The 22,537-nt window shown below is 37.6% G+C and overlaps 1 protein-coding gene across 4 annotated transcripts in view; it reads left to right on the top strand.

The window, feature by feature from the left end:
* Window positions 1-10,053, top strand: part of CABCOCO1 (ciliary associated calcium binding coiled-coil 1) — a 116,930-nt gene extending 106,877 nt beyond the window's left edge. For 3 of the 4 annotated variants that reach the window (XM_041749978.1, XM_041749976.1, XM_041749977.1), the window contains 3 exons: window positions 2,284-2,406; window positions 2,830-2,970; window positions 8,304-10,053. In XM_041749978.1, coding sequence (XP_041605912.1) covers window positions 2,284-2,406; window positions 2,830-2,970; window positions 8,304-8,378 — 339 coding nt within the window. In that variant the 3' untranslated portion in view covers window positions 8,379-10,053. The remainder of the gene's footprint in view (window positions 1-2,283; window positions 2,407-2,829; window positions 2,971-8,303) is intronic. The other variant, XM_041749979.1, reaches the window with a different exon arrangement.
* Window positions 10,054-22,537: the final 12,484 nt, after the last annotated feature.

Genomic DNA, 22,537 nt, shown 5'->3' with positions numbered 1-22,537 from the left:
CTCTGGATCCTGTGTGCAGCTTATTTATTTTACTGATAATGTTGCAAAGGACACTAAATTATATTTAGCTGTTTCATTTTCCCAGCTTGGTAAAATAAAGAGCAATATAAGGTGTGGGAGGATGAAAAAGAAGCATGATGAAAAAGGTACAAATAATTTTGTGGGAAGATGAAAATGTTTGTCTCATTTAGGGGGAAAAATGACTTAAGAACATGATGAAAGAAAAGAATTGCTCTGATATATATATCATATATATATATATGCTATTTTGATTAACATTTAGTCAAATTAAGAAGGACAATCTGGCATGATGTCACCTAACAGAATAGAGATGACGTGATTAATAATAATAACTTCCAAGTATGGGGACCTTGGGTGGCTCAGCAGTTTGGTGCCTGCCTTCAGCCCAGGGCGTGATCCTGGGGTCGCAGGATCGAGTCCCACGTCAGGCTCCCTGCATGGAGTCTGCTTCTCCCTCTGCCTGTGTCTCTGCCTCTCTCTCTCTCTCTCTCTCTCTCTCTCTGTCTCTCTCCCTCTCTCTCTCTCTCTCTCTCTCTCTCTGTCTCATGAATAAATAAATAAAATCTTAAAAAAAAAAAAACTTCTAAGTATAGCAACATGATGACATACTGAAAACTACATAGGCCGAGAAGTTGGCACAGCAGGATTTAACTCCCAACCCTGGCACTAGGTGATGATTTGACCCTAAGCCAATCATTTAGTTGTTTGGTTTCCAAAATGCCTTGATTATAAAGTTTTAACACTTCAGTCCTTATTTATACTAAGAAGCAACTTTCTATAAAGCCGAATTAAAATCAATAATATGAATTCAATGCAAAATACATTGGGATGACCAAGTAATAGCTTGGCTTTCAGGACATTCCAAAACCTATGTAAATAAAAAATTTTAGTAATATTCAAATGACAAAACATTACAACAGGTAAGTTATGCATGATCACATGTTTCACATGTAAGTTAACTTGAAATATTGTGGAGAAGTTAGAAATGAATGTATGATGACTTCAGGTTTTTCCAAGTCCCATAGGATGGTAATTATTTGGTGATTTTATGCATTTCCAGAGTTTTGCCTTTAAACTTGTAGGCTTGGGGTCTGACTTTGTCAGCACACATTGGGTTGCTTCACCTTTGGCCTCAAAAGCAAGCTCATGGAAGCCTACTGTATAAACTAGAACATCAAGGTACTGATTTACAGTGAGGAATGTAATAGACATGAAAATCAAAGCATTCAGCTGGGCATGTCTTTATAGATCAATTGAGATGGGAAGTCGAATTATGATCAAAATGTTGCTTGTTAAACATGGAATCAGAACAAAAGGAACTAATTAAATGATTCAGATGTGTGGTGCCATCAGTACCCTCATCTCCTCTTTCTCACCTCCAAGTCATGGTGGACTGGGAACTGCTTAAGTTGTCTTCTTTGACTCCCATTTCTTCATTCCCAGTGTTGACCAAGCATCGCCTTCCCTCAGATTTGCACACTTACTACAAAATTCTGAAGTGCTCATGGTGAGATCTTGCCTTGCCCTCTGTTTTTGGTTGATTTTGCAAATCTCTCTGATTCACAGCATACTGGCTTTATACATTAACCTTCAACGTGTTTATTGCCCTCATCACCAAGTTCCCGGTGGCCACTTTGTCACTGCACCCAAGAACGGCCACACTTTGCTGAGTAACATCAATCACCATTAGGCGGTTGGTGAATGTTTCAAGCGCCCAACCTCTACCAGAACTGGAGAAGGTGTACAGAGGATCTAAAGCACAGTCTCTACCTATGGAGATCTTGTAGGCAACAGGAAGGGAACACTGATACATAAAACAATTGAAGATCAAGGCAGTATAAAATGAAGTCCTAAGCCACATAGTATAGAGAGAGAATAATACAGTGGGAAGAATAAAATGCTAACTATCAGATACAGAAATACAGAGATCAAAAAGCAATAGAGAACTAAGAGGGCAGTGGTGTCAAGAATTCAGAGGAGATAGCTCTTAAAAGATTATAGACTTGGCACTATGTAGATATATAGGCATACCTATATAAAAATTATGTATGTAGTTACATTAATTACATATAATTATATATTATCATATAATTTAATTAACATAATTGATAATTGGTTATGTGATATATGTTATATAATATGTGCTATGTATTATATGGTATGTACTCATTACAATATTTAGACAGAAATGAATGAATTGGCCAAAATTGTGGTTAGTCACCACAGGGTTTGTCATGATACAGCTCTTTTCTCCCCCTTCAGCAAGTGATAGAGGTTGTCAAGCCTTCAGGTGGCCTCTTCCCAGATCCTCTAGAAGAAGGAATCTCATTTGATCTTTATTCAACATTCATAGAGCCACCCCCAATATTGGATACAGAAATGAAGGTAGGTTTCCTTCTGTCTCTTAACTCACCTTGTCTCAGCATTGTATTCTCTACAAGCAGGAGGAAAGAAACCAAATATTCTTCCATTTTCTTTCCCTCTGATTTTTCCCAGATCAATATAGATATCTCTTTTAGGGTTGATGCACTGGTGGGCCAGCTAAGGATGGCTCAGCAAATTTAATCTCTTCCACTCGGACCTCCCCAGTCTCCACTTTCCTCCAAGTGAGCACTGATTCACAGCAGCATGGCTGGATCTGTCCTGATGCTCATGAATAACAATAATGCAGGATAACATCAAATCAAAACCTTCTCCCAGATCGACATCATTCCTGGTACAAAAGCACCCAACAGAAGTTTGAGATTACATATAAATCGCTGAATGTTCCAGAAATCACTTGAGTGCTGTTGTCTTTTAATATTCCAGAGATTGGATCAAAAACAAGTCCCTGAGGAATCCCAGTCAGAAGCCAACACCTCCGATGTGGATCCTTTAGTGGGTTTCACCATCGAAGATATAAAATCAGTACTGGATCAAGTCACAGATGATATTTTAATCGGCATTCAGGTACTTGGCATTGAGAGTGTGCTCACTTAGTTTATTATTACTAGTTAATTAGCCAACCTCAAGCTTAATGCCTGTAAACACTACCCACACTCTGCTAGCACCAGTGATGCCTATGATGGAGGACTTCAATTTAACACCTCCCCATAATTCTCAGTTGAGTCATCTGAGACTCAATAAGATTACAAAACAGATTCGCCAACATCACCTACTGTGGTATGTGTTGTCAGTTTACAAAATCATCCATCAACGAAACTCCAAAAATAACATGGTTAAAACTTCATGCCAGTTATACTGTAAACATTGCACATGCAAGAGTAAATGGAATACATTTCTAACAGTAAACACAGAAGATCAATTGTAATTCTTAGGTAAGTCTTCTCACCAAATTTCTAAAGAGAGGCTTTCAAATCCTTGAACTCCCTCTCAGATAGTTTGTTCTTTTTTACATATTACTAATAACTAAGCAATTTACATCAAAAGCTGCATGGATATGGTGGTGGGACAGCCATCCAAATAGCAATGGCTAGTGATGGATCAGTCAGCTTAATTTTATGTTTAATGTTTTTTTTCCTGTCAAAACAAAACAAAAACTCATTTCTACCTCAACACAAAGACTTGCATCATTTTCCAGGCAAAATGATTAAACAAGTGAATATTTTAAGAAGATTTATGATTTCTTCTAGAAATGACTATGAATCAACAGAACAACATACTACATGTTTAAAATATTAATATGTCTCAGGAAAAGATTTAATTGTTATCTGAACATGAGACTATATATAAAAAGCACACTGTATTAACAACTAATTTAGAAAGAGCAAAAGATTAGCTTGGCATGAGCACACCTTGTTACTTGTCTAATCATCAAACATTAATGCACTATTTACATGAACATTTAATGATTTGATACCCATAGAATCAGCCAAAGTCCTCAGCTTAATAAGGGGTGTTTAGTGTTTACCAGAAATAGTGGTAGAACACGTTTTACACAAAGCTTTATTGTTAACAATCCCATGAATGTAATAACTGGTTACTGTGTAGAAGGGCAGAGTGCAGTTGAATTAAACTGAGTTCAGAACATATCTCCTTTTTAGATTTGATAACATTTCATCTAAATATAGTTTATGTATAATCATGGCCCTGGGCTCCTTTGCCATCCTGCAGCTCTGAAATTATTGCTGAGGAACTACTAGACAGTAATAGAATTGTTTGCAGGCTCCCAAAATTGAAAACATCTTTACCAAAGCCATGTTCCATGTAGGAGCAGTATATTTTTAACTATTCATTGAATTTTTTTTTTTTACTGTTAGAGTTTGCAACATTTATACCACTACTCTATAACAGAAAGAATATGACTGCTGTGTATGTGTGTTATTGTCCCTTTGGCATGAAGCCAATCTTGCTGGGCCTGGAAGTTCATTAGCTGGTTCATCTAAATGCAATTAGGCATAGAAAGGACTTGGACCAGAGGTGGGGGATGCAGATCCTTTAGGTGCCACAGTCGTTTCCATTTTAAATGGATTCATGGACATTAGTCTGGGCCAAATTACTGCCAATTTTTCAATAAAGTGGCTTGATGATGTGGATTTATGCAATGTTTCAAGATACAGCAAACCCTATTATGTATTTTCTCTCAACAAACCTGGTAAACTATATAAGAATGAGCCAGGCACTTCACTGATAAATATGAAAAATGATAGACACGGAAAGACTAAATCATTTATCCAGCATTGCCAGGGTCAGAAACTGTTGAAAGGCCCTGAATAGGAGCTATGACCTGGATTCTAGTTCTAATCCCAGTGTGATCCACAAAAACCACACAACCTCTAATATCACGACCAGACCACTTTGGACTTTAATACTCTGGTGGTGTGGCACTATTTCAGTGTTTACCCTTGGGTCTTGGTCGAGTTCCAAGTTTAATTCCTCACTGCTTACCTAGAGTTTTCCCCCTGTTTTAGAGAGGTATGTTATTTTCCCCTTCTAAACCCTGCCTTACAGTACTGCTGGCTCCTAAAAACTTCAGCATCCCTGTTAAAAGCCGCATGTCCATGGTCAGGGTATGAACACACTGACTTGCTGTAGGAACATTTAATGAATTAGTATTTGTAAGATGTTTTCAATTTCCCAATAGTTTTCATTTCTCCTTTATTTAAGAGCCATGCTGTTTTACAATTTTGGGAGGAAAAGGAGTTAGAGAATTCATGTTTTGAATACAGTTGTGTGTGTGTGTGTGCGTGCGTGTGTGTGTGTGTGTGAGTGTGGTTTTTTTGTTTGTTTGTTTGTTTGTTTTGTTTTTTAGAACTCCTTCTCCAGTGTAGTTTCAGGCATTTTTCACTTTCTATAATTCAGAAATTTCAGAGAATCTTGAGTGTGAATCTTTAAGTTTTTTATGTTAATCCACTTATTTTCCCATTGACTCACTTTATAGTTCTAGAGATTTATTAAGAATGAAGTTATCTTGGCTCTGAGATGTTAATTAAAATTATACTGAATAGAGCAAACATTTTAAGCTTATATAGTTTAGGTATTTTAATTTTACGGATACATTCAAAATGAAATTATTCTGGCTCTGAGTTGTATAATAAAAATTATACCCAATGGAGCAAACTTTAATATATTTAAAGAATTACGTTTCAGAGAAATATGAATACTAACACTAAATTCTTACATTAAATGTTGGCTGTTGGCCCTGTCCAAGCAACAGGGTAATGTAACATAAAAACCTTGAGGGAAGTTTGCCATCTTGGGACCATAGGTATTTCTAGGTCAACTTGAATTTCCAAGTTAGAAAAGCTGAGAAGGAGATCACCTCAAGGTAGCGGTCAGTGAAAGGCTAGTGAGCCCAGGTCATGGGTTTTCCACTCTTCCCTTAAAGGCAGTAGAAACTTTCCCTATGCTAGTGGTTGTGGGATAGCTTATATGCTCAGCAATGTTCTGAGAAATAACACGGAGACATGGTAGACTAATTACAACCTTGTTCTTGACCAGACCTGGAGTTTGCATCCAGGCTCTGCTGGTTGTGCCTGAGCTGAAGTACTGATCACCATAGTCTAGAGAGCTGAAATGTAGCTCCCCTCTGTCACCACACTGTGCTGCACCTTACCCTCAGAACCATCTCCCCAAAGCCCACACCTGTGTCAATGAATTTCGTGTCAATGAAATAAGAAAGGTCTCCAGGTTAAGGTGAAAACACTGGTGACACAGTGAAACAGAAGCTGATAGGTAATAGTACTTGTGTCCTTAGTTGAAAGAAATGAAAGTATTAGTGGACATAGAACACATTAATTGAGTCAAGAGTTAACTGTTTAGAGTGGTGCTTCTCTGTCCTTTAGAATTGTGAAAAGATTCTTTTTTTTTCTTGTTTTTACATTGAAGTTTGATTTGCCAACATATAACAACCAGTGCTCATCCTGACAAGATTATTTCTTCAAACTATTTCAATTCCTATCTGGTTGCATGTCATATGGAAGCAAGGGTAACATTTTTTAAAAATAATTCACAAAGTAATACTACTGAAATATAACACTGGTGAATATATCACAAAATAAGAGTTGGTATTATGAATTTAGAAGTTAGCATCTAATGTTAATATACTTAATTTTTAGCTATTTAATTTTTCAGATAAGAACTAATACCCCAGGTGGTTAAGTGACTTGTCCAAGGCTACATAACAAAATTAATCCCTAGGTCTCCAGATCCTAGATCAGTGCTCTTTCCAACTCTAAGAAAACCAAGACCAAGGGGATTAGTGATTCCTAAAAAATGACAGAGTTCCTTTGTAACCTGGAGGACCATGTTCATTCTTCCTTGCCTCCTCCACCCAACCATCAAGAAAGGAAAAAGGGGAGAAAACGAGAAACCAGAGGCCAGAACTGATGGGCTTGATAAAACTTGAGCCAGGAACACCTGGGTGACTCAATGGGCTAAGCATCAGACTCTTGATTTCAGCTGAGGTCATGATCTCAGGGTCGTGAGATGGAACCCCGGGTAAGGCTCTGTGCTCAGCAGGGAATCTGCTTGAGATTTTTCTCCCTCTGCCTCTGTCCTACTCCTCCCCCTGCTCATGCATGCACTCTTTCATTCTCTTGCCCTAAAATAAATAAATAATTATTTAAAAAACAACAACATCAAAAAATTGAAACCCCCTCCCCCCAAAAAATGGAGAGTCACATAAGGATGCAGAATTGTTGACACCAGTGCGATCCTTCCGGAAATACTGAATCTTACCTTGAAGGTGAACAAAATCTCATCACATAAGGAGCCAGGGTATACATTTCAAAACTATCTGTTACAGTTACACTCATAAATAAATAAATAAGAATGAAAATCTATATGTAGCCCAAAACAGTATTTGATTTTTAAAATTTATTCTGTATAAATTGAAATAATAGAAGTTTCTCAAAATACAGTTACCCCGAAGACATCAAATTATGTTATAGGCACTAACATTCTGAACTTTGAATTGCTTATTAATACTTCTGTGTATAAACTACTCACATGCTCGTAAATCCCTAAACAAAATCACCTAAACAAATCTTTTTAAATCACCTAAACCAAACACTGGTTTTGCCACATCACTCACCGCTGGCTTCTTAATACATAATTTTATTATCCATCATGAAAAAGGGAGGGTATTTCCAGACTACTAATGTTCAGATAATGTGGCAGGATTTCTGGAATTGTGCAGGTAGCAGTGTCAGCCCACAGAATATCACTGCCAGAGGCTAAATGCTATCACAGCTGCAGCAAATGCTAAAACCTGTCAGCAATCACGTACTTATTTCTACCAAAACTATACCACAAAGTGGCATAATTCCAAGAGTGATAATGTATGATGAATATTCTTAATTGTGAGAGTTGTCCTAATTGTGAGATTATTTGTGTTGTGGTTTCACAACAGAAGCTTTCTGAGATCCCATTTAGAATGTATTACACAGGAGACAAAAACATCATTGCAAAGGGGTGGGGAGACCCCCAACACCGCACTAACTGAGCCCAGAGCAGTTATTCTGATTCGGTGCTTATTGGTAAAGTCTGTCTGAGAACGCAGATAAATTATCCTATCTTCCGACACAAGGCTATGTGAAAAATGGCTGTCCAAATACCACTTCCTGTTCATAGCAGCCATGCTATACATCGGGAATGTGCAGAGAAATATGATAAAGTGTTATCACATCACTACAGGCTGAAACACGGCTCCGTCTGCAAAACAGGAAGGTGTGTGAGGGATAATGTCTGTCTTTAGGCACTATAGTATGTCAAAACCACAAAGACAATGTGCAGCAAAAGATAGCTCCATCATAACCACTTTTTTATGATTGTCTTCACAGGCCGAGATAAACGAAAAGCTGCAAATACAGGAAGAGGCCTTTAATGCACGAATAGAAAAATTGAAAAAGGCCTGAGGACTCAGTACCAGGAGAGTGATGCTAAACTTCACAGAAACAAACACAACCAGCCGGCCCAGGAGACTCTCTAAGAGCCCCAGATCTCCTTCATTTCACTGGGAGAGAAAAACCAAGCCCTCCTTTTTATTATCCTAAGTAATTAGAAAAGTACTGGCCCCCATTTTGCTATCTCCTGTCCCATAACACCCTCTGAATTTATGGCACAAAGTGTAATAAGAACATTTTGTATACAAGAGTTTGGAGAATTATATATAAAAATACAATTACTTTTACGATACTCCTTTGACGTTTTGACTAATAAATGCTATTCTTCTTCAGGGAGAATGAAGCCAACTTTTTTAAATAAGGAAAAAAATAATAATTTTATCCATATTGACCCAGTGAGCTGCCACATTAGTCTAGCCCTGTGAACAGATACCACACTGCCAAGGATAAAACTTGCTAAACAATAGCAATTAAAATGCATATACTATGAGGTTTTTTCCACCTTAAATCATTTGGTTTTCTTATTTAAACGTTTCAGTGTGAAACCAATTTTCTGAAATTATATAATGCAGTTTGAAGCACTTTAATTTATTCTGTACTGTATTTGTTATTTCTAATCTTGTTATTCTCCCAGGAGAATACATGACCTATATAAAAAGAAGCAATGTATAAATGGTTATTAAAGACCAACCTATATATAGATTGTAAAAATCTTAAATACAAATCAAACTCACAGAGTTCTTAAAATTAACCATTATATCGCAGTAGAATGATTGAAAAAATCTCAAGCCTTTAAATACCTTTATTAAACTATGATTTTAAAAGAAAAATATCCATTTGCCAACTGATTGTTTCAGGTTGGATAAATTAATTACTGGCAAGGTCCATTCCAAATTTCTTAGACTTCAGAATATTTGAGAATGGAGAGCGTTACTAGAAAGAGAGAGTTCCTTCAAGAAGTTTCCAGTTTATACTGGAACCAGAGGTACTTGCATCTGGGTGGCACTTGGTCAAACCTGTTCTGTACTCTAACTTTGGGCTAAACCAGTATCAAAGAGGTTGCCCAGAATATTCATTTGAGGTAGAGACAGATCTGAAAGCATTTGGTTAAGTTTCTAACCATACTGAGCAGCAAATTAAGAGTAGTCCCTAAGATCAAACCATGTTTATTGTTCATTCGGTCCCAAGTCTGGAAGGCCTGGAGATGTGCTGAGCTGTGTTTCTTCCTTGACCTGTCCTTCCTAATTGAAAATGTTGAAGGCCATAGGAGATCAATAGGAGGGCTCTCAAGGCTTGATTCTGTCAAGTAGTCTATTCTCCAGGGAAAACAGAGGTAAAATTAGAGAACCACAAACAGGAAATAAAGGCACATCTAGAAATCACCAAGCATGGCTTCAAATGCAATCATTGGCGCAGAGTGGACTTGCATTTTCAATATAGTGCTTATTTTGAGCAAGAGTGACAGCAGTCTAAAACTGAATAAACAGTAGCAGTAAGATCCCTAAAAACTACACAGATACCTATAAGCATGCCTAAAGCATGCCTTTGGAAAAGACTGACTTCCCACCACTGGCTACTGCATGACTTTGGACAAGCTCTGCAACCTCTGTTTGCTCATTTATTAAATGGGGATCATACTTATTTTCGAGGTAGTTCTAAGGATCCAATAAATTCATATTAAAGGACACTTGTTGTGAGGTTTGGTCTTTGTTCCCCTCTAGGATACCCTAAAAGCCAATGCCCATCCCTAATACCCATTGCCCAGATGTGTGATGAGCTTCTTTGGCAGAATTACCAGCCTTCTGTCTCTCCACTGGCACCCGTAGACAAATGTGTCCTCCCATGGTAACCACTTTGTCACTGTGTTCTCTTACATCTTTCATGTTGGAGCAGCCCAGGGGTCTCTGGCAGCCTAATTCTAACTTCTAATAATAACAGAAAGAGCAGTCATAGGAGCAGTAGATCTTTTAAATTGATTTTAAGTTGATAAAGGAATGTAAACATTCAGTTAAAGATAACAACGTTTAGACAATGAAAAATAAATTTCACTCAAGCTACGTACCCTTATTTCTCTCCCCATGAGGCAACCATGGCTTCCAGTAAATTCTTGAAGTATTTTCTAGCCATTTAAACATTTGAATGCTTCTATAGAGCGATCTTTTTTTTAAATATATTTTGCATCCTGTTTACATTGCTTTTTTTCATCAAATATTTTAGAGGTAATTCTCTATCAATACATTTTAATCACCATACAGTATTTCATTTTATCAATTCCATAACTTTTTAAACTAGTCCTACTGATGAACTTTTTACTGCTTCCAGTAATTTACTATCACATGCTACATTGCCATTTTTATGAATATGTATGATTGATTGTACCTCTAGGATGAATTCCTAGGAGGGGAAGTTTCTAGGTCAAATTTAGTGCCTTCCAAAGATATTTTACCAACAGTGAAATGAGTATGCCTACCTCAACAGTCTATGAGAATATCTCTCTCTACATTGTTACCAAAAACATGCATTGGCCAATTTTTTATCTTTGGTATTTTGATAAGTAGAACATAGTGCCACATTGTCGTGTTAATTTGCTTTTATTTTCTTACTACACACAGATTGAGCAACGTTCATATGTTTATAAGTGTGTGTGTGTGTGTGTGTGTGTGGCTAATCCTCCTAGTAACCCTAAGACAGAGAAAGAGAGGTATTATGGAGCTTGAAGCTTAGAGAAATTATTAACTTGAACCAAGTTGCCCAATTAGTAACTGATGGACCAGAGCTTTAAACCAAGGTCCGAACTATTTTATAGACCAGGAAACTGGAAGACAGAAAAATTTTAGGTACTTTCCCATGATTACCCAGCCAGTAAGTGTTCGAAACTTAGGTTTTGACCTTAGGCCCGTATGATCACAAAACTCACATTCTTCACTTCATTTTCAATTGAGCTATCTCATTATCAATATGAAACAAAGTAAAACCTGGCCTTTCCTTTTTGTAATTATAATAAAGGAATACACTTATTTTATTGTTAGCATATTAAGTATTTAGAAAAGTAGTATTAAGTATTTAGAAAGTATTTATGCAAGAAAGGAAAGTATAACTTAGCCTCATTCATTCATTCATTCATTCATTCATTCTCCAGTATATAGCATTGAGTACCTACTAGGTACCAAGGCATTCAGTAGTGAGCCAAACAGACATGGTCTCTGACCTAATAATCTAGTAGGGGAGGCAGTTAATACCAACTATGGTAAGGACAAGCTTTGGGGAATTATAAGCATATTGAACGAAGGAGCCTGGGAGGTCACAACATGTCCCACTAGTTTTGACATTTGGGCTGGGAACTGAGGGGTACCTAGAATCAACTAGACAGAAGAAGGTGAAGGAAGAGGAGTTTCAAACACAGAAGCATATGCAAAGTTCCTGGGACACAAGAGAGGCTGAACAATTTAGCCACAGTCAAAGCTCTCGCAGGGTCCCATAGAACCCATGACAGAATTTCATTTTTAAGTTAATAGCAATGGAAAGTTGTTGGTAAGTTTTAAATAGCAATTGACATCAGATTCGTATTTTTTAAAAGGTCATCTCCCTGGTGCTAAGACTTCTATCCATGAAGACAAGGAAAATAGTATTTTCATAAAAGAATTCCTACTGCTAATGATGCTAAGCTCCACTTCTTAGCAATTCCTACAAGTGAGAGAAATAAAGAACAATTTTGACTTTTTGAAGTCACAGGGTTCACCTACTTGAAGCAGTCTTTGGCACAGAGGCAGCCTTCTGAAGAGCCAATTAAAAACCAACGGCAATCAATTACTTAGACAAGTTGCAATCTTTCTCTTACCATCCATAATAAGATAGCTTTCTTCCATCTCCAGGAATAATTTGGGGCACTTTTTCCTCACCTCCATGTTAAGTTTCAAAGAGAAAATATATTCATTATGTTATGAACAAGCCACAGACTGCCACAATTTCAGGTATTTGCAGGCCCTGTTGCGCCTAAATATAGCTGTGGAGTCATTTTTCCAAAATCCGAATATAAAGCCCCTATTTCTATCCTCCATTTGATTGGAACCATTCAACCATCCTGGTAGATAATAAGTTTGCATGTTCTTAGATTGCATTTCATTATGCTTCAGTTCCCCTAGAGAATAAACGTGCTCCTTTTCCCAACAATTGTAGAGGAGAAATACTTCTGACATCTCACATTTCAGAGAGCCTCAGGAAGACGTCCCTCTTCTGGACATCAAAGTCTTTTTATTTCCTGGACATTTATTTGTTAAATAAGAGAAGTCAGTACTCCTTCGTAGCAGCCAAAATACCTATTAATTTAAGTTTCCTAAGCAAAAAGGAATCTAAGTCAAAATAATACCATCTTGTTGGAATTCAAATTCCAAAACAAGGAAAGGATACTAAAAATCTCTTTTGCTTTTAGGACCCCGTCCTTTTTCATGGAAGTACCAGCAGTGGAGATGGGCTTATCTTTTATCTTGGTCGGAACTGCCAAAGAGTTCTGTTATTTCACTTAATTTTTAGCTTCAGAGAATGTTCAGTGCGGATGTCTCCAAGGGTCATTTGATGCTTGTTTCTTCTTTTGAATATATTCAGGGCACCTTGTAGGTAGGACAGATGAAAATAAGATAGGTAAGGTCCTTGACTTGCTGGAGTCAAGTGAAGAAATAAGAAGACCTTAGATAACAATAAATGATGCTTAGTGATTAATACAAAGCCATGAGCTAGAAGGTTCTGGGATGTGGGAGAGCTACTTTACCTGGGGTGCTCTGAGAATTCTACTTGGAAGGGGTGGTGTTTGAACTGAGACTAGGATAGGGGAAGAAACCAGCCATGGGCCACAACATGGAACATTTGTTCCAGGCAGTGAAGATAACAAGTAAAGCGATATTGCCAAGTAGAACCTCTGATCATACAAAACAACTCTCAGGGAAGACATGTCTACCCAGGTCTCACTTCTGGCAACGAACCTGGCTGGTCTGCAATGTCAGATCCTCATGTTCCTAATCCCACTCTGTCCTGTTGCCATGGTCATATTGCCTTATCTTTAAAATATATGCATAATTATAGCCAGAAAATGCTTATTGGGATAGCCTGAAACCCAAATAAGCCCACCTAATTAAAAGAATCTTGGTCTGACTCTCCCTTGCAAAAGAATTCTAAATAAATTATATAGATACTTTACTCCAAAAGAGGAGGGGCATAACAACCATCATTATATGTGGGCTCTGCATAATGACTTCTTTCCAAAGAATACAGTATAGAAAGAGTACTTTACCGTTAAGAAACCTGACAAGTGTTATTCCCTCCATATGATCAGTATCAATGTCAACATTCAAAAATCGTATTGGTGGCATATATACTTGATAAGAGTTGATGAAAATAGTACTCTCCTCCCCCAAACCCATAACCCTAGGCTAATCATGAGAAAAACATCACACAAATTCCAGTAAGAGAGCATCCTACAACATACCTGATCAGTACTACGCAAAACCATCAAAGTCATCAAAAACAAGGAAAATATGAGAAAAAGTTATAGTCGAAGGGAACTTAAGGACACATGACAACTAATGAAACGTGGAATCCTAGATGTAATTCTGCAACAGAAAGAGGATATCTAAAGAAATACAAATATGGACTTTAGTTTAAAAAATATATCAATATTAGTTCATTAATTGTATGAACTAATATAATACCAAATGTATCATACTTATGTAAGACTAGTAATTACAGCAATAACAATAATAGGAGAAACTGTGCAGAGGGAGGGGAACAATATCTAGAAAGTTTCTGTACTAATCTACTCAATTTTTACATATATCTGGGACGCCTGGGTGGCTCAGTGGTTGAGCCTCTGCCTTCAGCTCAGGGCGTGATCCCAGGACCCCAGGATCGAGTCAAGCATCAGGCTCCCCGCAGGGAGCCTGTTTCTCCCTCTGTCTCTGCCTCTCTTTGTGTGTGTCTCTCATGAATAAATAAATAAAATCTTTTTAAAAGATTTATGTATGTCTAAAACTGTTTTTAAAAAATCATTTATTAATTTAAAAGACTCGCAGCCAAAACAAAATTAGTTAGAAGGAAACATGCCCCTAGTCAGATTTCACCACTGATGTAGAGACATTCCCCTTCTTAGTGACACATGAAAAATCGAAGACAGCCCGAAAAAGAAATGGTCATAAAGAAGGTCAAAGTGATAAAATCCACTTCTAAGAGAAACTACAAACATCATCAGTCCTGGGCCTCACCTTACCTTCTCAGTTCCATGGTAGATTTTGAAACTTTCTAAAAACATGCATAACTCATAAAAGCAGAGGGTATACAGGTTCCTTTTAAATACCCAACTCTACAATATAACATGTTAGTGTGGTCTGTCAATCAGCTAACCTTACAACCATTTATAGAATGGTCCTAGTCTCTCAAGCTATGCTCAATGAAGTAAATTTCCCCTAGATCCTACTAAGACTTCTCTAAGGGAGCATTCCTTGACTTTTAAAATATAAATATGATATGGAAAGTGCTGTTTTTAAATAGGGAGAGGATAGGTGATAGATTAGATAGATGATACATAAGTAATATCAAACAACTTGAAATTGAATATGGAAAAGATTTCCTGCCATTACGTCACACACACAAAAAAGATTAAAATAGCCTAGATATTACCCTTTTTATTGAATGTCAATCTTGAAATCAAAAAAAGAAGAAGAAATGCCTGTTCTTATACCAACGAAATTGTATGTGAATGCATTGTCAATTCATGACCTTCTGAAAGCCAAGTTTTAAATTCAATCAAAATAGGGGCACCTGGGTGGTTCAGTGGTTGAGTATCTATCTGCCTTTGGCTCAGGTGGTGATTCCAGGGTCCTGGGATTGAGTCCCAAACTAGGCTCGCTGTGGGGAGTCTGCTTCTCCTTCTGTCTGTCTGTCTGTCTGTCTGTCTCTCTCTCTCTCATGAATAAATAAATAAAATATAATAAAAATAAATAAATTCAACTAGAATAAAAGTAACATGCTCATCTTCTGACCCTATACAGAAGTTACTCTTACAATGATCAACAAAATGTTTGTGGCTTTTATTTCCTTATCTTTTTCTGTATAATAATCAATACCATTGTTTTTCATTAACTCTATCCTTTTCAGTTGTTACTGGGCTTCATGGATTAGGCTAAAGTTAAGTTAACGTTTGTGTTGAAATTCAAAATGAAGCAATAAGAAGTGTTCTCACTCTAACTTGCCAGATTCAAAATTTGTTACATCTGTTTAGGAAATGTACCTGAGTGACTGACAAATGTAATGACCCACAGGATTCAATTTTCAAAGAGTAAGACCAAAGGACCATGGTGCTGAAGGTCTTAAACATCTAATTCAACGCTTTCACAATGAAGAAACTGAGCCCTGAAGAGTGAAGACTTTGTGATCACAATTAATTTGTGGCAGGAGCCAAACTAAAATACAATTTTGCACTCATTCTTTCAAACATGCTTATGTTCAACACATGTTTGGTAAGTATCTTCTTGGGGTAAGAAGTGACACTGAGCACATATAAGCTAAAATAGACATAACTGCTCACCTCATAGAATATATATAGTCTATTGAGAGAGGTAGATCTTAATCAGTCACACAAGCAATTATAAAAGCATAACTATAATGGGTGCTATAAAAAAAAAGATATACTCCTGCAATGAGAGCTTACTTAGAGGATTTTGAGCAAATCAAGGAAGTTTCCACTGGAAGAGTCATATTTAGGATCAATAGGCACTAATGAGGCAACAAGGAAAGAAAAGAGTTTTCAGACCAAGGAAACAGCAAGTGTCAAGTGTCTAGAAAGGAGACCACATAAGTGGAAGCTGTGAAAAGGAGAGTGTGTGGCAGGGCCTCAAAAGTGAGCAGGAGTATTTTCCAAAATTGAAAATGCTTAGGTAAGTGGACATTGGATTATGCAGAGCCTTGTACGTCAGGTTAGAGTTTTGTCTTTGTCCAAAATACAATGAAGAGTTACTGAAAGTTTTTAAGAGATGTGGAGTTGGTTGGGGAAGGACAAGCACATCTGCACTATGCCAAGATGATACTGATGGCAATGGGGAGAATGGAGAAGAGACCGGGGAGGATGGGTTCACCAGCTAAGAGATTTTTCCAGCCTGGTGCTCTGTTACACTACCTGTGTGTCAGAAGCCGGCCACTGGAATCCACTCTCCCAGAATGGCAGGGCTGCGTGTCCCAGGTCACGTGGTGGTCAAGTGTGACCATGTAACTAAGCTCCAGGCAGTGAGGTGTGAACAGGAGTGAAATGGGGGGCTTCTTGAAGGGTGTTGCTGCAGACCAGACAATGTCTCTCCTTGTTCTCTCTTCCACCTGTCAGCTGGATGACCGTGAGAAAGGTGACATTTTGAAAGTAATAGAACAATTATCTGCCTAGGTTCTAGGTTCCTAAATGCCCCCATGGCAGGAGACACTTCCCAGCCTAATCATGTGTCCAGACTGTCACGGAGGAGAAGTAAGCTCCCACTTCTTTGGGCAACTTCATTCCGGAGTCTATCTGCTACAGCAATTGAGCATACCCTGATTAACTCGGTGACTATGTCTGTCTGTGTTTGTGCATGTGTATTATGTCTCATATGGGTCAATGTCTATAAACTGAGAAAACAACTAGCAAATTCATTAACTAGGGATCTGCTTTAGTTTTATTACATAAGGTAATTACTTCTTAGTTTATATAAGCTCACGGCCTCTCCTAGGCTGACATTCTATGAAATAATTGACTGAGCCTCACAAACGTGATGAATTGCACACTCTGGAATTTCCCACGAGAGGACACACCTTAAATACTTGCTACTTTGAGCAAGACCTGTAAATTTTTAAATGTCTATGGTTAGGGATTATGCTAACATAATAAGAAAAGCATAAACAAGACTCTAAATTATTAATTTGCTAATAGTTTTTCCTTTTGGTTGAAGTATTTTCTGAGCTGAAATACTCTGTAATCCACTAAAAATTATTTACTAAAGACTTCCACAGGAACCTCATGAAGGCCTACATTAGAGTGAATATTGATATGCTGGGCACTATCAATATTAACTATATTTATTTCTAAAAACTAATATGTGTTTTTCAAGTCTTATTCTGATTTGGATAGTTGACAAGTTAAAATAAAAAGCGTGCTCAGATCACAGACAGAGGCGGAAAAAGAAAATTGAGATTCTATCAGAGAGAAGAGAAAAAAAGTGGCCACTGGATGGGCAGCTGCATGTCTACTCCACAGCACATCATGCTTCAGGACATCCTACCATGCTTGGTGTTCTCCAATTCAAACTTTAGAGAAAGCAATAGATAGATGAGAGAGAGAGATAGTGAAATCTTTCCTCCTTTTCAAGGACCATGCTACTGATGCTGATTATTATCCCTATGGGTGGGTGTGGTTTTTAAAATGTTTGCCATAGTAGAAGCTAGCTGCATTTCAACATGTCTATGAAAAATAGCTAGAAATTGTTGAAACCAAACCTTCTCAGCTCTTAAGGTGCTGGATTCATATTGAATTATTATTACCATTTCCTTCCTGCTGAAATTTTGATGACATGGTCATCATTCATTCAACCAAGTGTGGCCATTTCAGATTCAGTTAAGTGTCTTTATTCAAGGTGTCCTCATAGGTTCCTTTATTTGTTAGAACTATTTCAAAATGAATAGCCAAATGAATCAGCAGAGCATTGCAAAGCAAAACTCATGTGTCAGGGCTAAACTGAGGTAGTAGAACAAACAAAAAGATGAGGCAATTACAGACTTGGGAAATTGTTTACGATGTAATATTGAATGAAAAAAAAAAGGAAAAATCTATCACTTTACATGATATGTGTGCTGTGGAGAAAATTTGATAGGCCAAGAAAAAGCATTTAAACAAAATGGGGGTTATCTTGTGGTGGTAAGATTACAGGTGATTCTAAAATTGTTTGCTGTGTTTTCCATACATTTTATGTTAACTATTTTTTGACTAAGAAATAAGCACTGCTTCTAATAGGTTTAAGCTATCCCCTGGCCTGCACCATCACTACCCTTGTGCCCGCCTCTGGGCCAATCCCCTGGGAGCTCCGGTATTTTCCTGGCATCTCTAGAGCAGCAACCATTAGAAGTCAGCAGGTACCGTTTAGCCCAGGGCAAGCGCAGAGAGCTGCCCAAAATGACTACTATTCTAAAAAAGCTCCCAGTCTTCACATTAGTAAGCCCATGGCATTGGGTAAGTGGACACATTGCCCCTGTAGTACTGAGATGGCTTCTAGAGCTGGATTCCACAGAGGATTCTGTTAGAACTGACTGATGGCAGCCACGTCACATTACCCCACTGTGCCTCGGGTCTATTGTTTATAAAATGACTGACAGTAGGTAAAAAGAGGTGATTTTGGAAAGCCTTTTCCTAAAAATCCCTGATTTAAAAAAACGAAAAAAAAAAAAAAACCTAGAAACTAGTCTTAAAGGAACACAGCGTTTTAAAGAATTGGCTTAAAATTGAAAGACCAGATGTATTCCCATTTCAGCTAAGAATGAGACAAGGGTAGTATACAATGAAGTACTTATGTGAATATCTGTCTAATATCTGTCTCCCTATCCAAACTATAGCTCTAGGAGGGCAGGGACCGTGCTCTGTCTCCAACGTCTAGCACAGTGCCTGTCAGAGGAGGTACTTCATGAGTGTTTTGTAGAAGAGAGAGCAGAGAGCAAGCAGACATGCCGGCTGGATGGCTGTTTTCACCATTGGTAAGAGCTTTTCTTGGCACTACAGTAAGATACCATATAGAAATTAAAAACATAATTAACACAAAGCTAAAACTATTATTGTTTTTAGATCGCAAGACTATCTACACTGAAAACCCATAAGAAGAACTATTCTAAAAATATAACTGGCTAAAAATAAATATTAAAAATAGATTTTCTATAAATTAATAATGATTCCAAAATATAATGGAAAAAAAATCTCTTATGGTAGTAATACACATACCAAATACTTAAGGTGAAAATAGGAAATGTAAAGGACCTGGCTGAAGGAAAATATAAAACTCTCCTACAGGGTTTTGCTAGATGTAATGGTTAAATATAATAGAGATGTCTTTTTAAGTGTAATTTCACTGAAAATCTCAGCGTCTATAATTGCGAATGCTAGTCTGCGATCAACATGAATGCTGAAAGAATAAAAAAGGGCAAGGGCTTTCTAATTTAGAAACCCGACAAAGCTAAAATATTTTCAAGTATGATATTAGTGAAAAAGTAGCCTCCAAATTAAGAATTTGTTTTACAATGAAATTCACTTGGGTGGCCAAGTCTATGAATTTAGTCACTCAGACTTGAGGTACGTTCTTAGATCTGCTCCTGTAGATAAAAGCAGCATCAGCTGCTTAAGCCTCAGTTCACTCATCTCTAAAATGGGGATAAAAAGAATCCTATTTTCACAGGCCGATGGGAAAATAAGGAAATCTACAGGAAATTATGCTGAGACAATAAATTGAGGGAAAATATTTGTTACACATTCGTGTTCTTGTCTGTTACATCTTACGGAGTATATCAACAGGTTAAAGCATTAAACGTGAATGCAAATGTTAAGACTAAAGAATAGCCAGAAGAAAATATAAGTGATTCTTTTCCTAATCTTGTTATGGGAAAGGCTCTAACAAAAACAATGAAACAATGTCACAGAGAACAGGCAAAAAGGATCGTTTTAACTACAGAAAAATTTTGAACTGCTCTGTACAAAAGAAATTTCACCATAAGTAAAAAGAAAGAGAAAAAAATAAATAAAAAGAAAAAAGAAAAATAGTTTCAGCAAGATGTATGATAGATATGGAGTTAACAATTTTAATATATAAACAGCTCTATAAAATCAATACAAAGAGTGCTAACAACTCAGAAAATTTGCTAAAGATCTGAACAACCAATTCACAAATTAGAGAATTAAAGAATAAATGCAAATTGTCAGAATATAAAAAAGGGTTTAACAGCATCAGTTCTAGAATTTCTAAATGCTAAATATTTGATGTATTTAGAGTCAAAGAAATCCATAAAGGGAAATGCAAAAATGAAAGTATTTTGTGTGCCATTTAATTGCCTAAAATTGACTCAAATATGTGAAGTATTATCCAACTCCCATTTAACCCTGATGTGTTAAGGAATATTTCAAAAATTTTAATGAGATGTTGGAATTCAGTTTTGATAACTTGCAATATGCCGTTCACTCACTCTCTCTGCCACCTCATGTTGTTCTCTACTTTTCTAACATGGCACGTATAGCTTTCACATCCATCCATTCCCACATCATATATATGAGTGTGGATGAGCAAGAACTAAGTGGATGATGAAAGATAACTGAGCAAACCGTACAGAGATCTGTTTCTGGATCTTGCTCTCTTACCACTAGTTGTGAGCCAGGCTATGGAAGACGCCTATCACTTGTCCAAATGTAAGATGATTATTAAGTCAGTGTTTCTCCTAGTGAGGCCTAAAATTCCTGCACCCCACTCCATCCCTTCAGAATCAGAAGACAGGACCTGGAAATTGGCATTTTTAACAAGCACCTCAATTAATGGTTAGGGACTTTTAAGTTTGAAAATCACTGCAATGGCAGACCACCCAGTCCCTTCTAATGCCCCAAATTGGATACTGTGAAGGGGAAAAAAAATGCATGCTGAATAACAGCCCCACTACATATATGCAAGAGCAGCACTCACCTCAATCCTCAGATCCTTGTTATATTTGAGTTGATGTCTCTTTAGGTTTGTTCTCCTGATTCCACGCATCAAATTACACTCATCGAAGCTGCCAGTCTTCAAAAGTGCTTTCAGAAGGCACATAAATCCAACCCTGACTCCTTATGATTCAGACATTTAATCACGCCATAAACTTAATGGAATCCAATTTGAATGTAGACACCTCAACAGCTACATTGCATGGAATTCACAGCCTTCATAAAATGTGGGTCTCAAGATGAATCACCAGTCTAATGAAAAGTTCAGAGGAGAATGCCACCCTCTCATTGGTCACTGTCTTTGGGTCTTCAGCTGCCAGGAAAAGGACTGGAGCTGTCAACACAACACTGTAGCCCAGGCAGCCAGCCATGCCACTGGGAACTTTTCAACACTGAAAAAAATAATAAATTAATAAAGTTACTATAGAAACTTTCAGGGATCCCTGGGTGGCGCAGCGGTTTAGCGCCTGCCTTTGGCCCAGGGCGCGATCCTGGAGACCTGGGATCGAATCCCACGTCAGGCTCCCTGCATGGAGCCTACTTCTCCCTCTGCCTATGTCTCTGCCTCTCTCTCTCCGTCTCTCTCTGTGACTATCATAAATAAATAAAATTTAAAAAAATTTCCTTTAAAAAAAAAAAGAAACTTTCAATGCTCTTTAGATTGTTTAGATAGTCCCTAGTTTGTAACAGTAATGATGCCAGGGTCAGACTTCACCTGTCAGTTTAGGACCTCCCATCATCAACAACCCAGAAATGGGTTGTTTTGGGGTTCTCCAGACTCTTGCCTGATGGCCACCGTAAAGCATATTTCCCCAGTGGTACATGTTCTCTGGGTAAGAAGAAAGGAATACTATGTTTCCAAGACCCCAACAATTCATTACTTAAAAGGAAATAAAAATACAGCTGGTCCTCCAAGTATCCAGATGTGGTCTCAATGACATGTGACATCCACTAGGTGAAGACATCTGGATGATCGATTCTGAGCTTTCCATCCACATGTTTAACCACAGTGGCAACTCAACTTTGAACTGAAGGTGAGTAAGGTTGGCAGTTATTGCGGAGCTACCTGTGTGAGCTCCTTACGGGGGGAGTGTCTTCTCACAACTAGCTTTTCTACCTTGGGCCAGGTGGCTTTGCCTGAAAGAACCTCAGGATCTGCAGAACCCCTGAAACCTTCTCAATCATCCTTTCTCTTCTTTGAGCTTTTGTCATCATTGCTGAGCTAAGGGGAAGGGAGACCAAATCCTTTCTTAATTGTTTTGAGGACACCTGATGGAACCTATTCATTCTTAAAAAGTTATTTACCTGAAGTAGCAACCTCCTGGTCCATAAGGGCAGAAGGCAGGGTGCTCAGAATGTCTTGTAAACTTTTTGAGTCTAATATGCTAAACTGCAAATTGAATCCACTGGAGTGGTTTCACGCAAACACTCCTCTCAAATTCCT

This window comes from Vulpes lagopus, chromosome 3 (genome assembly GCF_018345385.1).
Source record: "Vulpes lagopus strain Blue_001 chromosome 3, ASM1834538v1, whole genome shotgun sequence".
NCBI classification, from domain to species: domain Eukaryota; kingdom Metazoa; phylum Chordata; class Mammalia; order Carnivora; family Canidae; genus Vulpes; species Vulpes lagopus.
The sequence above is the reverse complement of the archived record's forward strand: the minus strand, read 5'-3'. Positions and strand labels throughout refer to the sequence as shown.